At 42.3% G+C, this 16,842-nt stretch overlaps 1 protein-coding gene across 2 annotated transcripts in view; it reads right to left on the reverse strand.

The window, feature by feature from the left end:
- Window positions 1–16,842, reverse strand: part of LOC135904322 (protein unc-13 homolog B-like) — a 405,600-nt gene that overhangs the window by 349,375 nt on the left and 39,383 nt on the right. For both annotated transcript variants that reach the window (XM_065434988.2, XM_065434979.2), the window contains exons 8-10: window positions 16,106–16,370; window positions 9,834–10,036; window positions 5,920–7,112 (exon numbers count right to left, since the gene is read on the reverse strand). In XM_065434988.2, coding sequence (XP_065291060.1) covers window positions 5,920–7,112; window positions 9,834–10,036; window positions 16,106–16,370 — 1,661 coding nt within the window. The remainder of the gene's footprint in view (window positions 1–5,919; window positions 7,113–9,833; window positions 10,037–16,105; window positions 16,371–16,842) is intronic.

A 16,842-nucleotide genomic window follows, 5' to 3' on the forward strand; every position in this document is an offset into this window, starting at 1 on the left:
GCGTGGCGCGATGTGATGATATCATACGACAACATTGTAAACGCGACCACACAGACGCCGCTCGATGAACCACAAGAATTTCACATGAAATGAAAGTTACTATCTCTCTACTGTGCTCACGGAATGAAACATGTAAATTTGGGGCTAATTAATGTGCACACTTTCCTTTAAACCGTTTAATAAGCTACTGTGATATCGATGCAATAATTTAGCTCACACACTTAGATCATAGTCTGCATCACCTTCAGTCACAGAAAAAGAACCTTCAGTGATTAGATTCATAGTGGCAGGATATAATATTTTCGAGTAATTGGGCGTATTAAGCATTCCACTTAATGTTCCTCTGTTGCATATCGTTCCATGAGCATGGCACATACTATTACAAAACACTAAAATCTCCTGGAGTCTTTCTTTATTCAAACAGCAAGAGATGCCTTCACTGGCAATTGTAATTAAGTAACAGTGCTGATAGCTGGGCTAGTTGGCTCGTCGGATGCATTGAAAAGGAGAGAAAGGGGCAGGCTAGCACAATCTGTCCTGCAACGCCTGTGACACGAGCCTCCTTTGCGACTGTGCGTTCGTGCTACAAGATCTCGTAAAGTCCTCTCGCAGACTGTCCTCTTCTTTCCTTGTGTCCCGTCCCGTCGAGCACTTTGTATCAATGTTTAAGTAATGCTATATATGCTCTTCGCTGGCACTAAAGTTGGCAGAATATACGATCTGAACTAAACACGAACAACTTAAACCTTGAAATAAAGTACTTTATCAATGCACAATGCGGGTTAAAAATGTCTCAGCTCATGGAACCTCGCATTACCCAAGTTCTATAAATTTTGTAGTTACCTTAAACATGCTAGCCTATCCACAACACTTTTCGCACACTGAGCTTGCTGCCCAGATCTCATTTGTATATCAATCACTTAACTATTCCTCTAATAGCCTATACATGTTTCGAATTGTGGTAGACTTCGTGGTAACATATAGGTTCGTGTTTATTCCGCTTTAATGAAACAATGAATAAGTCACAAATGTAGCGCTATCGGCAAGTTGGTACTGTGCGATCAACCTTTTTGTGTGTAAGCTATCAATCGCACTATAAGACAAAAAAGCTTTTGAAAGTGCAGTATGTATATGCGTTGCGGGTACGCTGCGGGTGCACTGGCGAGTTTTAGAATACAGTACACCCAAGTGTTGGGGCATTGGGGGTCCTTCGCGCTCTTTTGTGTTAACTGTGTGTTCTCTCATATGCCAACGCAATGTTCGTCCCCGTTTTCACCCTCCTTTATTGTGCGCTACAGCTAGAGTTACCATAATGCTACCAAAGGCTACCCACACCGAGTCACAGACAAAAAAATATTTACAAGCTTTCCACGCCTGTACTTATTTCTAAATTTATACCTCTATTTAGGTTGCAATAGTGACGTAATTTTGTCGCCTCAGAAGTGTGTGCGCTGATTTTCGTATCGCTACTCATTTTTCGCCACACTATTTCTTTAAATCTATTTTCTCTTGCCTCTGTGCAGGGTAAGAAACCAGAATTTTTTCTGGTTAACCTGCCTGCCTTTCCTCTCTTTCTCTCGGCTTATTACTAGCCAATGACCGTGAGGACAGAGTTCTATACCGTATATATTTGATTTTTAATAAATATCTATCTTCAATGTTGCTATACAAGTTGGAAAAGACAGCATGTGGACGAGTGCACAGACGTTTCTTTCAACCTGCCATCAGTTTGAAGCGCCAAGCACCGAGCACCCAGTAGACGAACATTTCTTAAGGCTGCGAATTGATATAATTGCAATAAAGGGAAAAAAAAAGGAGAGGTCAGTCAGTCATCCTAACCAAGTGCTCCCGCGTATATGGTGCAAGAGTCACAGCTGAGGTCATGTAGGAACTGATTGATTTCGTGTGCCGCTGCGCACCTTCACATGATTTGGTGCCCAGATGTGGCTCGGAAACAGTCCGCCCAAGTATTTCACATTTTTAAAAAGCAACGTCTTCCTCCGGCAAAAAGCTTCGGCGCGTTGTGACAGTGCGGAGGATTAACGGTTCGGAGTGAACGAAACCACAAAGAGCCTGGAGTGCCTCAACTGCGAAGAATCTGCACAACAGAGAAAAACGGCCATTGACTGCAAACATGCGTGGCCAAGCTGCAGAATCCACAGAGAAGTTTTCTCATCGACTGTGACCGCGGAATCGGTTAAAACCTCGCAAACCTTTGGAGTTATGCCGACTTCAGCCGTTTCCTAAATCTCGAAGGGCTCTGTAACTGGCCCAAATAGTAAGGCGGATGCAAGTAAGTTGAGTGCAGTTCCAGACAGCATGCAAGGAATTTTAAGCCCCCTTGAAGCACTGATAAAAGATGCTGGGCAGAAGTGCCAAAATGCAGATTAAATGTCTGTTCAGTAAATACACACTGAAGGGAAAAAAATATTACGCTGGAACGACAGCAACAATCAGGTGATGCTTTTAACGAAAAAATGGAGATCACCTAATCCTTCAGTCATTATCTGAAGCCAGAATGGTAGCCCTAGCAAAGGCAAGAAGAGGAGTTTCAGAAATAGCGGAATAACTTGACACAAAAGCGAGAGACCTGAGCTGAAGGTACGTTTGCGATTCTAGAGCTGCTTTACGCGCACCCGGCCATATACAGTAACACTATATAATTATATATGATGCACCAGCATCGAGGCACCCATATAATTAATTCCTGTGCAGCAGCTAGCTGACGCCACACAATTTGGCACCGTAAATCAGGGCAAACTGCTAATTACTTAAAGCATTTTATTCGAAGAGAAATAAGAACCCGATCTCGCAGATTTGTGTGCATTTGTTGCACAAAAGCACAAAATCGGGGCAAGAAAAAAAGAACAATGATAAGTTGTGCGTGATGTACAAAGTGGCATCATATGTCGCCACGATTCTAGGAGATTCTAAAAGTCTGGCATGCATTTTCACAAGCCACAGGCCACCGCGCCTTGCGGGCCAATGAAGATTATGCCCGAGGGGGCATCACGTGCTCGTCGCAAGATCCTTCCAACGCAGGCTGCCAGGCTAGCCCGACTTTTTTATTCGCCCTTTAATGTCCCTTTAAGCAGACAGCACATCGACGTTTGACATTACCGTCCTCTGTTCGAGGTGACGGCCAAGGACATTAAAACTGGGGTTAGAATTTCATTACATTATTATTGTACTGCCGGATTTTGTTGTTTTCCAGCACATCTAAAAAAGGACAAAAGCTGCAACATCTTTCTTAAACTAATCATTGGAATTTAAACAAAGGTCGTGGAAGATGAGGTGTTTACAAAAAATCCACCCTCTATTATTTCCAGCTCATCAGCTACGCATTGTGCATCTACCTAGTAGATTTTCGCCCAAGAGTCACTTAGATAAAATAATAATAATAATAATAATAATAATAATAATAATAATAATAATAATAATAATAATAATAATAATAATAATAATAATGTTGTTGCATGTGAAAATGAACAGTGACACACAAATGTCAACAACCATAAGAACATTCACGATGACCCTATAGGCAGTTATTTGAAACCTGAACATGCTAAATATCCACCGACAGCCACATACAGAACCATAGCCGCATGCAGAACTATAGGTGCATATGCATTGTTCATCTGAGTCAAACACGCTTGCTGAATTAATCCATTTAAGCAATATCAGACATTAGTGAACCATAATTATATCAATAAAAAAAATGTCTTGCTCATCTGTCCATGTAGTCATGTGAATCTATGCACTCAGCAAAGAAGCAAGCGATTCCATTTCATAGCTAATAATGTCACAGGAGGAAACCGCCAAGGATTCTCAAGCCAATGCATAGGCAGTTCAAGGATGGCCCAACCAGTTCGACAACATTACAATGGGTCTCTGAAGACACACCGGTACGCCTCTTCTCAATGCAAATTGGATTTTAGAAGGAGATACTTTCTCATCGGTGCTCACATGACACAACGGAACCTTTGTTATGGTGCTGATCTTGCTTTATCAGGCATTCCATGCTTAAAACACATGTCCAAAACTCTCGGTGCCTGAGCACCACCTGCATCATAGTTTGTCTGCTATTTGAACAGCTGCGGCAGCAGCAGAAATTTCCAAGTAGTGCTCTCCCAAGCACTCAAGGCAGGTAGGTATCTTTAATGTAAACTTGGGCACCTTGTGGAATCACCATCTGCTTTCTTTTCAGTTTCCCATCTTGCTCTTTCCTTGAGCTGTAACCACCAAAATGCGAGTCGGATACCAATAACAATCGAACCAGTTTGTGAAGTCCACCTAGAGAGGAGAATACCAATAACAATCGAACCAGTTTGTGAAGTCCACCTAGAGAGGAGAATAACCTAACACTGCAAAAAAGACCTGAAAACAATGAAAAGAATTGCCTTAAAGACAGCGCACGTGTATCTGCACTGTCCTGATACCTATTGCATCACAATTTCATTTAACCTATATTGAAAAATAATAATGAAAGATATAAGACATGCTATTGACAGTCATATGCTGAACTCTGGCCCACCTTCCCCCCTTTCCCCTCTATATTGTTGTTTCCTTTAGCACTGGAAGCTATCACTATTTCACTCCCACATCATCAGATTTTTCTGCTGTGTTTATTTTCTGGACAAGCCGCAGCTGTTGGCATATTATGGCTCGTTTCGACTAAGACATACATTATTGTCAATGAATGTCAGAGCCGGCACATCAACTTCCCAATATTTAACCGTGTTACATAAAACCACACAGCCTGTTCACAGATCCTTCCATATAGCTTGGACAAAATTCACAACTACATTAGTCACTGCAGAATGTGCACGCATGGAATATTTGAGATCTAAAACTTGAGCAATCACAGTTCAAAAGTCAACCGTTTTGAGGAGGCAACAAAGCTCAAGCAGGCAGCTATTGCTCTTAAGATCGCGAATGAAAGAATGAAGCCGTTACAGGACGACTTTTTAGATGATTCCATGGCACCTGTAATTCTTTTGAAAAGTTGACTAGAAATATAGCTGCGTTTCTAAACACATCATTATCACAATAAGTGCTCAAATAGCAAATTTGCTGAACAGTTGCCTTTAAACTGCTGTTGGTCCAATCAATCTATAGCTTACCTTGCCGATGAAGTGGCATCAAACGTAAGCCACATGGAGGGAAAGGCTGCAGTCTGAGAATGAACACTATTTCAGATGTTTTGAACTCAAAGAATGTATTTGGTTTTTGAAAAGTATCAGACATGAATTGTACTTTAAAAATGATAACTTCATTTCGTAATCAGAAATCAGTATCAGTTTGTAGAGCTTCCTGCAGATTGAAATTAAGTGAAGCTAAAACAAAGAACAGTGGCTTGTTTGAATGCCCACATTAACATAATGTTTAGAGTTTTGGCGTATTATTCCCCAAGAGAGTAAATCATCTAATAACTATCGAGAAAAGACTGCAGGCAAACACATTATATCATGCTTGACAAGATGCTTTAATAAAGTTCTACTTCTTGAAATCCTACTTCCACCAAAACAGGTGGAGGCTCAGGCTCTAGTAGAGGCTTTTCAAGAGCACAATTGGTGCTGTACTCAACATCTGCAAGGGCACTGTCTCCATAAGCATCCTTCCGTGGCACCACGAAATCTGTTGCACACTCTACCACCTTGCCATCGGGGTATTCGACCACCATTTGCCAATCCAGGTATTTTATGTATGTGGCAGTACAATGTACAAGTTTCACCTCTAAAGAGAAAGAAGTCATTAAAATTTAACTGCCCTAAGTGCTAAGTATGATATGTTTTAGTATATTTACAATATAATAATCTAGGATGGGCTGATTGTTAAGCGACTGACTGAACACTTAAGCAGCAACCTGGAAGAGATTAGACAGGCAAGTGCATGCAAGGAAATTGGAAGGGCACAGACCTCATTCAGTTGATTGACGATACGGTTGAATGCCGAGAGCCAGTGTAATTTTGCCTTCGACATGCCAGGCTCTGCCGTCACGGCAACCAAGGGAGGCCTTTCATCATCGCCAAGCAGTGAAGCGGTCAGTGAAGTGGCTTTAGCTGCAGCCGGTTCCGGTTCAGACGGTTCCACCACAATTTCTTCGGATGGACCAGGGTAGACCCGGTTGCTCTCTTCGTGGAATGTAACAGAAATGCCAGTCTTCTTCTCCGGAATTGGTTCGGCTGCAGGGGCCACAGCATCAGGTGTGAGCAGAGATGGTGGTTCCTCTATATGCGGCACCAACCCATTCCGCTTCGCGGGTTCGCTTCTCGGTTCGAAGGATGGTGTCGCAGGCTCACTAGTCTCATAGAATGGTCGTCTTCTAAATGAACCTCCCCCTGTTCCTCCTCCTCTTTCAGTTCCAGCTTCATTCTCGCTTCGTGGACTTGAGGATTCATAGACAGGTGTCAACTGCTTTGAAGGCTCATTGAAGCTCCTTCTTCTCGTTTCCTTCTCGACAGTCAATGTTGATGATTTGACTAGTGGGCTTGATGGTTCGAAACTACGCTCAGGTTCACTCACACCATAAAAGCTTGGTCGCCGAGCTGATGGCTCATCCACCAAAACAGGTGGAGGCTCAGGCTCTGGTAGAGGCTTTCCTAGAGCACGACTGGTGCTGTACTCAACATCTGCGGGGGCACTGTCTCCATAAGCATCTTTCCGTGGCACCACGGAATCTGTTGCATACTCTACCACCTTGCCATCTGGATATTCGACCACCATTTGCCCATCCGGGTATTCTATGTATGTGGCAGCATCATCGTCATCGTGGGTTGGAGAAAACTCTGGTATGGCAGAAGGTCGATCAACGGGTGAGAATGGTGCATAGGGCTCAGTCCGATCTGCACCACTGAAGTAGCCGGCTCGGTCATAGCCACCATAGGTTCGCCTGTCAGCTCTTGCATCGGGTTTAGGTTGGCGAGGAAGGTCACGACGTGGGGTCGTACGCTCTTCAGTCCAGCAATTGTCTTCTTGGTTATAGTCATGCGGATAGTAGCGGTCTTCCTGCGGATAATTCCAGTCACCAACATGCGACATGGGAGGGGAACATTCACGATAGCTTTCATAGCTGTCTTGCCGCATTGAGTAGCCCTTCTCTTGAGGCGTGCCTGTACACGAAAATAAAATCAGTTACATATGAGTGAGATGCATGGAAATAGGGAAGAAATTCCAACTGGCCAGCACCCGAAACAGCAACACAGTGGGCTATGCTAATGATGACAAAAAAAACAATGAATTCTACATCCCAGTGTAGTATAGCCATGCACAGCTCTTGAAATCAAGTGCTGAAATGCATGTGCAAATGCACTAACACCATGTATGTAGCTTGACAGGCCAGCATCAGCACTTCTACCATCAGGCATTCAGAGCTACATCTTTTAATGAAGAACAGTAAATAAGAAAAGCAGTCAATTTGAAGTTAGTTGCGATGATTCGTAATAAAGTACCATCTGGTGCACGATTCATCCCTCTAAATAGATCTGTCAAATGAAACTCATTCATTATTACGAATAGCACCAGTTATATGGCTATATGTACGATGGCTGTATTTGACTGCTAACGGCAACACTTCAACTCGTCGCCCCCCCCCCCGCCCTTGCTGGAGAGGGGTACTGTCATACTGTCTACCACAAGTGAATTCCCACTAACAAATTAGGCAAGAAATTGTCATAAGTTAGCATTATGCTCACAAGAAAGTACCACAGGTCTAGCAAATTATGTGAATGCGTCCAGGTTTGTGATGAAAATTCTTGTGTGACTAAGACAAATATATATAAATAAATAAATAAATAAATAAATAAATAAATAAATAAATAATGCTCAGTTGTCTTGTTAATTGTGTGCAGTACAGGGAAAAGAAAGAAAGAAATAGGAAAGTGTAAACATTCAAAATTTAACTTCAAAATAGGTTTAAGAAAGCTTGTCCATGACCTGCAAATACAAACAACTCAACATTGTTGATTGCTGTTTTGAGGAACTTGGAGCCTTTTGCCATGGGGGGCACAACACTGGAATGTTGCAGTTTATCTTGAACCACACTTCTACATAACTAGTTACATGTAATTACTTGCTTGTAATCAGATACATTTTTACTTGTTAACACTCACTATAATTCAATTAGATTTTTTCAGTAACCAATTACATGTAACCAGTTACTTATGGACGAGACAAGTTGTAACAGGTAATGCAGATTTGAGAACTTGCATTTGACGAGAATTGCAGTAGAATGCTCGCAGTCGTGCCACCCAGCACCTTCACAGGTGTGCATGTAAAGATAGGTGAACCCCCGCACTCAGTATTTGTTTCCTTGTCTTGTAAAGCTCCACGAGATGTTGGCCAACAAACTGAACCGGCGCTGCTACGTCTTGATAAAGGGACCATTTTTCAATGTTGATGCCATGAAATCCCCTACAGACAATTTCTTCAGCTTTTCACTGCACCTACCGGGAGTGCCTTCTAAGAGCCCCAGCAACAATTAAACACTCCACTTCTCAGAGGACCTAAACGTGAGCATCGCATTAATGAGTAACCATACTCTTTTGTGCATGGTGTTCGTACACTGCATCATTTTCTTCCCCCGGCACACACCTTGAGTGAGTTTTCAGTGTCACTGCTGTGATAAGAAAACGAGGGAGGACTCCCAGTAAAAAATTTGTAAAGCAATTGTTAGTGAACATAAACAATGTGTGAAAAGCTGCAGAGGACACAGTGAAAGTGCCAGGCCAGCTCTCGCTATTTACTGTACCTGTGCTTTATTACCGTATTTACTCATACAATCATCAAACTTTTCTCTATAAAAAATTTTCACACAGTTATGGGGTGCATTCGGTAGGCGGGGTAAGATTTCTAGCAATTTTTGGGGGGCACGGTCATTTCTAAAAAGTAGGAGACACACTGTATGATTTGGCATCTAATATGGCGTCCAATGTGCCAGAATGGCAGCCCGATTCAAGGTATTTTGCCTTGCTGCAGCACTATGTCTGATGCCTGGTGATCTGGTGCCATGGCACGGCAAAACATCTCGTTTTCAGCACATTGGCATATTGGGTGTCGAATTGTACTGTGTGTCTTCTACTTTTATCGCACCCCAAGCATTCAATCTGGTGCCAGAGAAGGGCAAAACACCTTGGATCCAGCTGCTGTGCGTGTATGTCAGAGGCCATATAGGACTCCAAATCATACTGTGTGCCTCCACAACATTTCTTGGATACCGCATCGGATGCCGAATCGTACCACGTGTCTTCTACTTTCATCGCACATCAAGCATCCAATCCGGTACTACAGCACAGTGAAACGCCTCGGATCTGGGTGGTGTTTTGGCCCATCAGACGCCATACCCGATGCCAAATGATCTGTGTGTTTCCTACTTTTTGGCAGCAAGTTCAGGGTGGGATCATTATGTGAGAAAAAAAAAAGGAAATGTTTGATAGGAAAAGGTGGAGAGGAGGAGGGGGTGCGTTCATTGCACAAGTGCGTTCATTATGCAAATAAATAATGTAATAAAAGTTTGAAGGAAAGTAACACAGTAATAGATCCCTTTTGAGTAATTCCTCAATTACTTTCATAGGGCAATAATTAGTAACTGTAATCAATTACATTTTTGAATAAAATGATTTTAATTGGTGACAAGTACAAGTCTGTTTTCGACAGCATGGCGTTACCTACAGTGTACAAGAAAGAATACCAGTATACGGAAGTGTTCTCTCAATTTCTGAGATTCTGGAACACATTAAAGGTGGTCACCCCAGCCTATAATAGAATGTGCAGAGTTCTGCCCAGCAGCCAAGTGTCAATGCGGCTAAGCAATGGCCAGCAGGTCCAAATCGTACCTGGATAGTCGTAAGGTTCGTCGTAGCCGTGCCTCTCAAAGCTAGCCTGACGCTCCAAGCTTGGCCGCTGGGCCAGGTGCCGCTTGGGATAGGCAGGTGATTCAGGCCCAGCAACCCAGCCTTGGCGACGCCGACCATCTTCACGGTCATCGTAGCGTACTGAGCTGAGAGGAGAGTCATCATAGCTGCGTCGACTTTCCTTCCTGCAATAATACGAGCAAATTAAAAAATTACCATGATCATCACATGGTTTGCAATCTGAAAGAGTAAAGTCGATGAACGTGGTTTTTTACTTGTACAGTGACTTTATTCTGTACTGTACAGTGTCTTTACTCGAACAACTTTAGAATGACGACTTGGTGCTTGCCACTGCTCTTTCTTCACTTATACTTATTTCACAGATACATCACATATTTTAGTGTACATAATTCCAGTGAAGCACATTACGTATTTATTTGCCTGTTAGATCAAGAAATAAATGAAAAAAAAGAAAAAAAATCAAGCGCCATTTCACTCTGTGAAAGTGGATGAGCAGTGAAGCTGTTTAGTACACGACACAGAGGTGACATAGAATTTTACACAAAGGTACGAACAAATTTATTGTCCTGATCGGTGGTCATCGTGATGATAGGCATACACACATTCTCATATCACCTCTGTTATTAAACGCATCCTTCATGCAAGATTATTAATGGCTCATACTCCCTTAAAGGGCAACTCCAACGTTTTTTTAACAATATTAAGATATTGTCATTTTGGAATGGCATTGACAGCCGTCACAGGTAAGGTGGTTCAATTTGCTTAGAAATTTAACAGTAATCTTATATAACTAATAAACAAGATGCCAATACCAAAACGGGTAGCTGCTTCATGTGACATCATGATGAGTCAATGACATCAGATCCTACGTTACCGTAATGTAAACACGCCGCACACGTGGCTGCTAATGCCAAAGAAGTGAAGCTGATGATGCCTCACGATGACACAGGGAGCTTTTACAAATTATCTGAACTAGACAGCAGCGATTTTAGTGACGATTTTAGCGACAGTGGCGATGTAGTCTCTCATGTCACAAACACAGGATGGCCAGTAAAAAGTCATGAGTTGGGAATGCAACTAATCAGAACAACTAAATGACATGCAGCCATATTGTTTAGCACCGATAATCAGAATGCAAAAGGGAATGTATATTCAAAATTTATTAAGCTCAGTGAGCACTGAAAAATCACCGGAGTTGCCCTTGAAGCACTGGTTCATACTGTGGTAAATAAAGAAAAAATTTAACATGGCCTCCCCATTACAACAACAGAAGAGAAATGAAATTCTATGCTGGAATGATGAGCGGCACACGAGCCAGCTGTGGAAGAAGACGATGATGCTCGAGGCATTGCTGATGATGATAGTTGATGATGATAGTTTCCTCTTGCCAATGAATGGCTCATACCCCCTTAAGCAATGAGCGGCGATGAAGCCAGCTGTGGAAGGAGACGACAAAAATGAATGCATGAGCAGTGGCAAGAACACGTTCGCGCAGTTACACCGAAGGGTACCAACGAGCTAGTTTGCGGATTGTTCATGCACGACAGAAATGTCCTAGCCATATACAGCTTTGCTGTAAAACACCAACGTGCACGTGCACCTTGCCATAGGAGCAGCTTGCTGTCATGGAGAAATGGGTTTGCCTGAAGCTCAATCGATATCATAAGACTTAATCTGTTCAGAAAAATCAACTCTGCTGAGTTTGGCTGCCCCAAATATTCAGTTTGGGCAATGTGTAGGTTAGAAATAAAATTTGCATATTAGCATCAATTCATCAGTGTTTTTAATTAAATTGCTTCGATACCTCTTACATATCATGTGCTCCTAGTCTCACATAAATAATCATAATGATGATGATGATAAATCATTTATTTACGCTGCCCAGGAACATCCCTAAGGTCTGAGTGATGATGCATGCATACATTGATGACCAAAAACCAAAATCTGCAATCGGATATAAATTTCAAGAAGCACACAATGAATAAAAAGAACAATAGCGAAAAGATGCGTGTACCTACACCAAAGCGCAAGGTAAATATAAAAGAAGAAGGAAGAAAAAAGGGAGTTGAACAATGCATAAAACTGTGACACATCAAGGCAAAGCTCAGAAAAGAACGACGACAGCAAGTTATGAAAGATATGGAGATCGTCAACATAAGCGTTATAAAGACTCGGTATTCTGTCGACGGTTGAGTGCTGGTGATGAAAGGCAGGAACATGGAAAGGTTTGTGTTCTCTGGTGATCTTGCGTGGAATACGAAACATGATACAGCTGAGGAGTTCAGGGGAGATGATGATACCATGAAGGAGTTTGAAAAGAAACAGAAGGTCATCGCAATTACGTCAACAGCAAAGTAAGGGCAACAACAATAATCCAATCATGCTAGAACAAGCTCCAATGTCCGTGTTAGCACAGCAATAGTGTTATGTGCTTAGAAACTTTTTCTGGACACAATCTGTGTCACTGTAGGATCTCGAATGCCATTCCAGATGACCAATGGGTATTCAAGTTGAGGAAGGCAGATTATTGTGCAGAAATTGCGGAACGGTGTAGGATAATAATAGTAATAATGATGATGATGATGACGTAAATACAATATCATTGTCATACAAAACTTTTTACATAGTACGTGCCTGCCAAAGAAAAGCAAGCACTTGAAGGGCAGAGCCACCTGCAGTTAGGCACATTTAACCAGCTACCGAACCAACAACACAGTAGATGTACAAACTGACAACATACTAAGTACAAATAAATTGAGAGAAAAAAATGCAGCAGATTCAACAAGTTGGAATCTATATACAGTGAAGTTTTGTGTGGGTGCATAAGGAGTCAAAACATGAGTAGATGCACACACGCACACACACACTTACGCACACACACAAGCATGGGCACACACAAAATATACCAAGCCTTTTGTGAAGTGGAGTTGCTGCCCACTAGTGAGTACAACGGATGCCTTCAATGGTTCATGGTTTCAGAAGCAGCATGCGCGCGCATATGTATGTAGCAGAATTTGGATCCATTCTATCCGGAAGAAGCGTTTACTTCCTCATTACCGTGCAGATGCAGATGCGCGAAGGTGAACTTTCTGGTTCCTTTTTTTTCTCTTTCCCCTGCACAGCCATGGTTGCATAAAGACGAGTGCCATCTGGTGGTGCTGCAAGGAACCCAGCGGCGTGCACGCCCCACTTTGACTGGTTGGCCTATTCAGCAAGGGAACAGCTAGGATGCAGCGCCAAAGATAATGAGACCCAGCGATGTTCGCAAAGAAAAGCCTTGCTTTTAAGATATGCTTGCACAGTGCATTCCGCCTCATTTCACAAATTTTCGTGTCTTCAGGGTGCTGCTGCTGTCTTATCGAATAGTTCACACACAGGACGGCACTGACATAATCATATAATAAAACAGTTTATATTGCTTTCATTCTTTGCGACTTTGGCACACAGTTTTAGGCAGGCTAAATATATCTGCTGCAGGTCCGAAGTCGCTGCTCTCCCGAATGGTGCATGACATGTGTGGACACTTTTTTTTTTCTGTAAGTGCAGAAAAGTGGAGATTGAGTGTGGCACACTTTTACAGGAGGAGCTTCTCACATTCTTCACTCATCACTCACTGGAGGCATGCCACCATTCATGAGAGTGTTGCATATTAAAGAAGTGGAGGATGCATGAATAAAATGGAAGATGACATTCACAGAGGTTCTTGAAGTGCCCTGCCTCTTTCAACAGCAGTGAAAGAATGCCAATCACAACATATATCAGTCAAGGAATGTCTCCGTTGTTGTTCAGTTTAGGTCAACAAGAAGTGCTAAAAACGTTAGAAATGAATGGAGTTCAGGAACGATTTACAAAGGATAGTTTCAGCAGATCATAATGTTCTGGTAAAATGGCTCTGGAACCTTTTATATGAAAACTCTTGCAAGGTGAGATCGAACACCTGCATTTGGCAGGCTCCCACCATGTTTGGCAGGGACCTAGTAGGCATGTGTTTCATACCAGATGATATTACTGCACCTAATTTTTTGCAAAAGGAGCAAACCATAAACCAGCAAATTAGGCATGACGTGAGCTGCCGTGTGCACTTTGCAGGTATTAACCATCTTTCATTTCCTTTCTGTTCTTCCTTCCTATATGATGCCCACTTCTTTTCCCTTGAATGAGCACAAGTGCTTGCATGTACACACATGTACTTGCATACACAGTTATGCACGTCAGAAGAGAACTAGAAGTGCAACATTGATTTGAAAAATCATGCAATTTTTTTGCTTTCTTTACCAACCTCATACATTTGACATTATTGTCAGCAGTCATCATTTGTATCGTCATCAAGCCACCTCCTCCCCCTCAGCTTCACTCTTGCAGAGTGTGAAGAAAAATAAAACTAACCTTTCCATCACCACTGAGTTGCTCACACTGCAAACAATCCAAGCACAAGCAAACTGACTAGTGACATATGGTGTTTTCACCTTCAGGGTAGTGCTAGTGAGTGCACTTGTGTTCTGTGTAATCAAACAATAAATCATGACAAAAACCTGTATATATGCCAGGTGTTACATGTACCTAGAACCCAACATTAAATATAGAGTGGTACATTTCAGACAAATGATGCTAACTGCATATTGTTCTTAGGTGCCTTGAGTTACACAGACTGCATTTCGAAGTGGGATTAGTTAGCTAATTAAAGCTTCATTCTGCAAAATTAAATATTTATTTCAGGTCATAAGTTGTATTGGAAAAGTTGCAGAGCATGCTCAGAAACACCTAGTTGTTTCCATTACACTGTCTTTCACATTAGTCTTTCTTCTGGGTTTTGAACAAAGCTCAGGAAATAAGAAAAAATGACTCCACTTCCCACTTGTGCATATGGATTGAAGCACTCTCAATTGTGTTCTGAAAGAATGATGCCCACACGCCAACTGCAAAAGGAAGAAAGTGAGTAGCCATAACTTGCAGCGTATGTCACCACCGTAGTCTGATGATCGAAATCCGACAAGGTCCTAAATGATATAAATGATAGGCTGCTAATGAATAGGGATGCAAACATGATGAAAACTGGCTGGCATTCGCTTTTTTTACATTTTACCCCCATCAAAATGCAGCTGCTGTGGTCGTATAATACCCATGGTCTCGAGCTCAGCAGCGCAATGCCATAGCCACTAAGCTACAACAGCAGGTAATGGTGGAACTGAAGCAGACGAGGAGGACACTGCATGCAATGCAAAGAAGAGGTGGTCTTCTTGAGAACGGTGTCCACTGAGAGAGCCTACTGCTCTCACAGTGAGACTTCAGTGCTAGAGGAATCGCTGAAATCTGTTAAGTTTGTTTAGAGTATGTACATTGAGCGTATACATATAATATGGATGGTAACATGTGGGAAGAAAATAGGATCATTCTCCTCTGGGCATAAGTTACTCATCAGACATCACATAAGCGGACACAGGCCAATATGTAGATTGGTGCCACTGTAAACAAAACAGATATACAATTTCTTTTAAGTATTTTTGCAAAATACAGGGTTCATTGAACCCTTAAACTTGATGTTAATGTCCATAGGTAGATCTATTATTGGGTCAAAACATTTTGGCCTTCTGCATCCAAAACTGTTTAAAGACTCAAGGTGGATGGGAATCACGGCCTTTCAATAGTGCTACCTTAATATCAGAAGCATTGCAACTGAGTCAGCTGGTATGGAGTGATAACTGCTTTTGTTGAGAGCCAGGAGCAAGGATGAGAGAAAGGAGTGGCTATATTTAGCTGCATTTCACTGTAAAACAAGCAGCGATTATGGAGGCAGCCAGCCCTCACAAATGCATCCTTGTTGCTTGTTTGCATTAAACACGAGACATAAGAATGTAACAAGGATGCATTTTCTCACACTTGTCACAAGTTAACAATAAGTAGGGCTTGTCCGAAGTAGACAAGTGGTTATTGCATATAAAAATCTGTTTATGATGTATGCCAACAAGGCATTTTGACCAAGGCCTACATAAAAGCATGACTGCCTTAGTGCAATATCATGGCGACCCAATAGCACAGCTGATACAAAGAATGTGATAAGGCCCTGAATGATCACAATACCATACTACAAAAACAACTCAAAGTAACATTTCAGACAATGTCCTGCAAAATAATCTTTATGAACTGTTCCACAATATCACCTAGTTGACAGTGAAAAAAAATAACTGAATTTGAGCATTTATAACAGAAAAGAACACATCCATTGCTGTGCTCACCTAGATGGCTCTCTATCATAATCCCTGGTCCTCTGTGGGGGGCGGCTGTTGTAGTAGAGGGGCTCCTGGTAGCAGTCGGCACTGGAGTCGGCATACGTGGTGGGCAGCTGTGAGGTTCCTCCGCGGGCCAAATTCTGGGCCCCATATTGCGATGCTGAGCTGTTGGCATGGTGCATCGAGGCACTTGGGTGTTGTTGTTGGGACTGCTGTGCAGACACTGGGTAGCCCACATCACTTGTGTAGTCACTGTCCTCCGAGACACCCGCTGCAATTCCACAAAAATGCCACAAAGCAACATGTAAGCATTGCAAAGCCACAATAGGATGATCTGGCCCTTATCAGTCAACTTCACATAGACCTTTCCAACAAGAGCTTCTTGAACATTGCCATAATGCCTCTTTGACTGTTGTGAAGCCATGTCAGTTCTCCCTCAAAAGTGCCCTAATAGTGGCAGCACATTCACTTTGTACACCGGGACAACAGTCAGGAAAAGTGCTGTTGTCTTTGTTTGAAAAAAAGGTCCACAGACAAGTTACAGAGTGCCATGTCATGAAGATACAGGTGCAGATGAAGGATAAATATATGGACGTGGCCAAGGTTTCTGAATTTACTTAGCAAAAATGATTGTTCAAAGTGGCAAACAATGAACAACAAAAACCAGGGCGCTTTGCATAAAACTGAAACCACTTGAGATAGTAAGTTCAGCTCTCTTCTCCCCACAGTGATGCTTATAGATG

This window comes from Dermacentor albipictus, chromosome 1 (assembly GCF_038994185.2).
Source record: "Dermacentor albipictus isolate Rhodes 1998 colony chromosome 1, USDA_Dalb.pri_finalv2, whole genome shotgun sequence".
Taxonomy (NCBI): Eukaryota; Metazoa; Arthropoda; class Arachnida; order Ixodida; family Ixodidae; genus Dermacentor; species Dermacentor albipictus.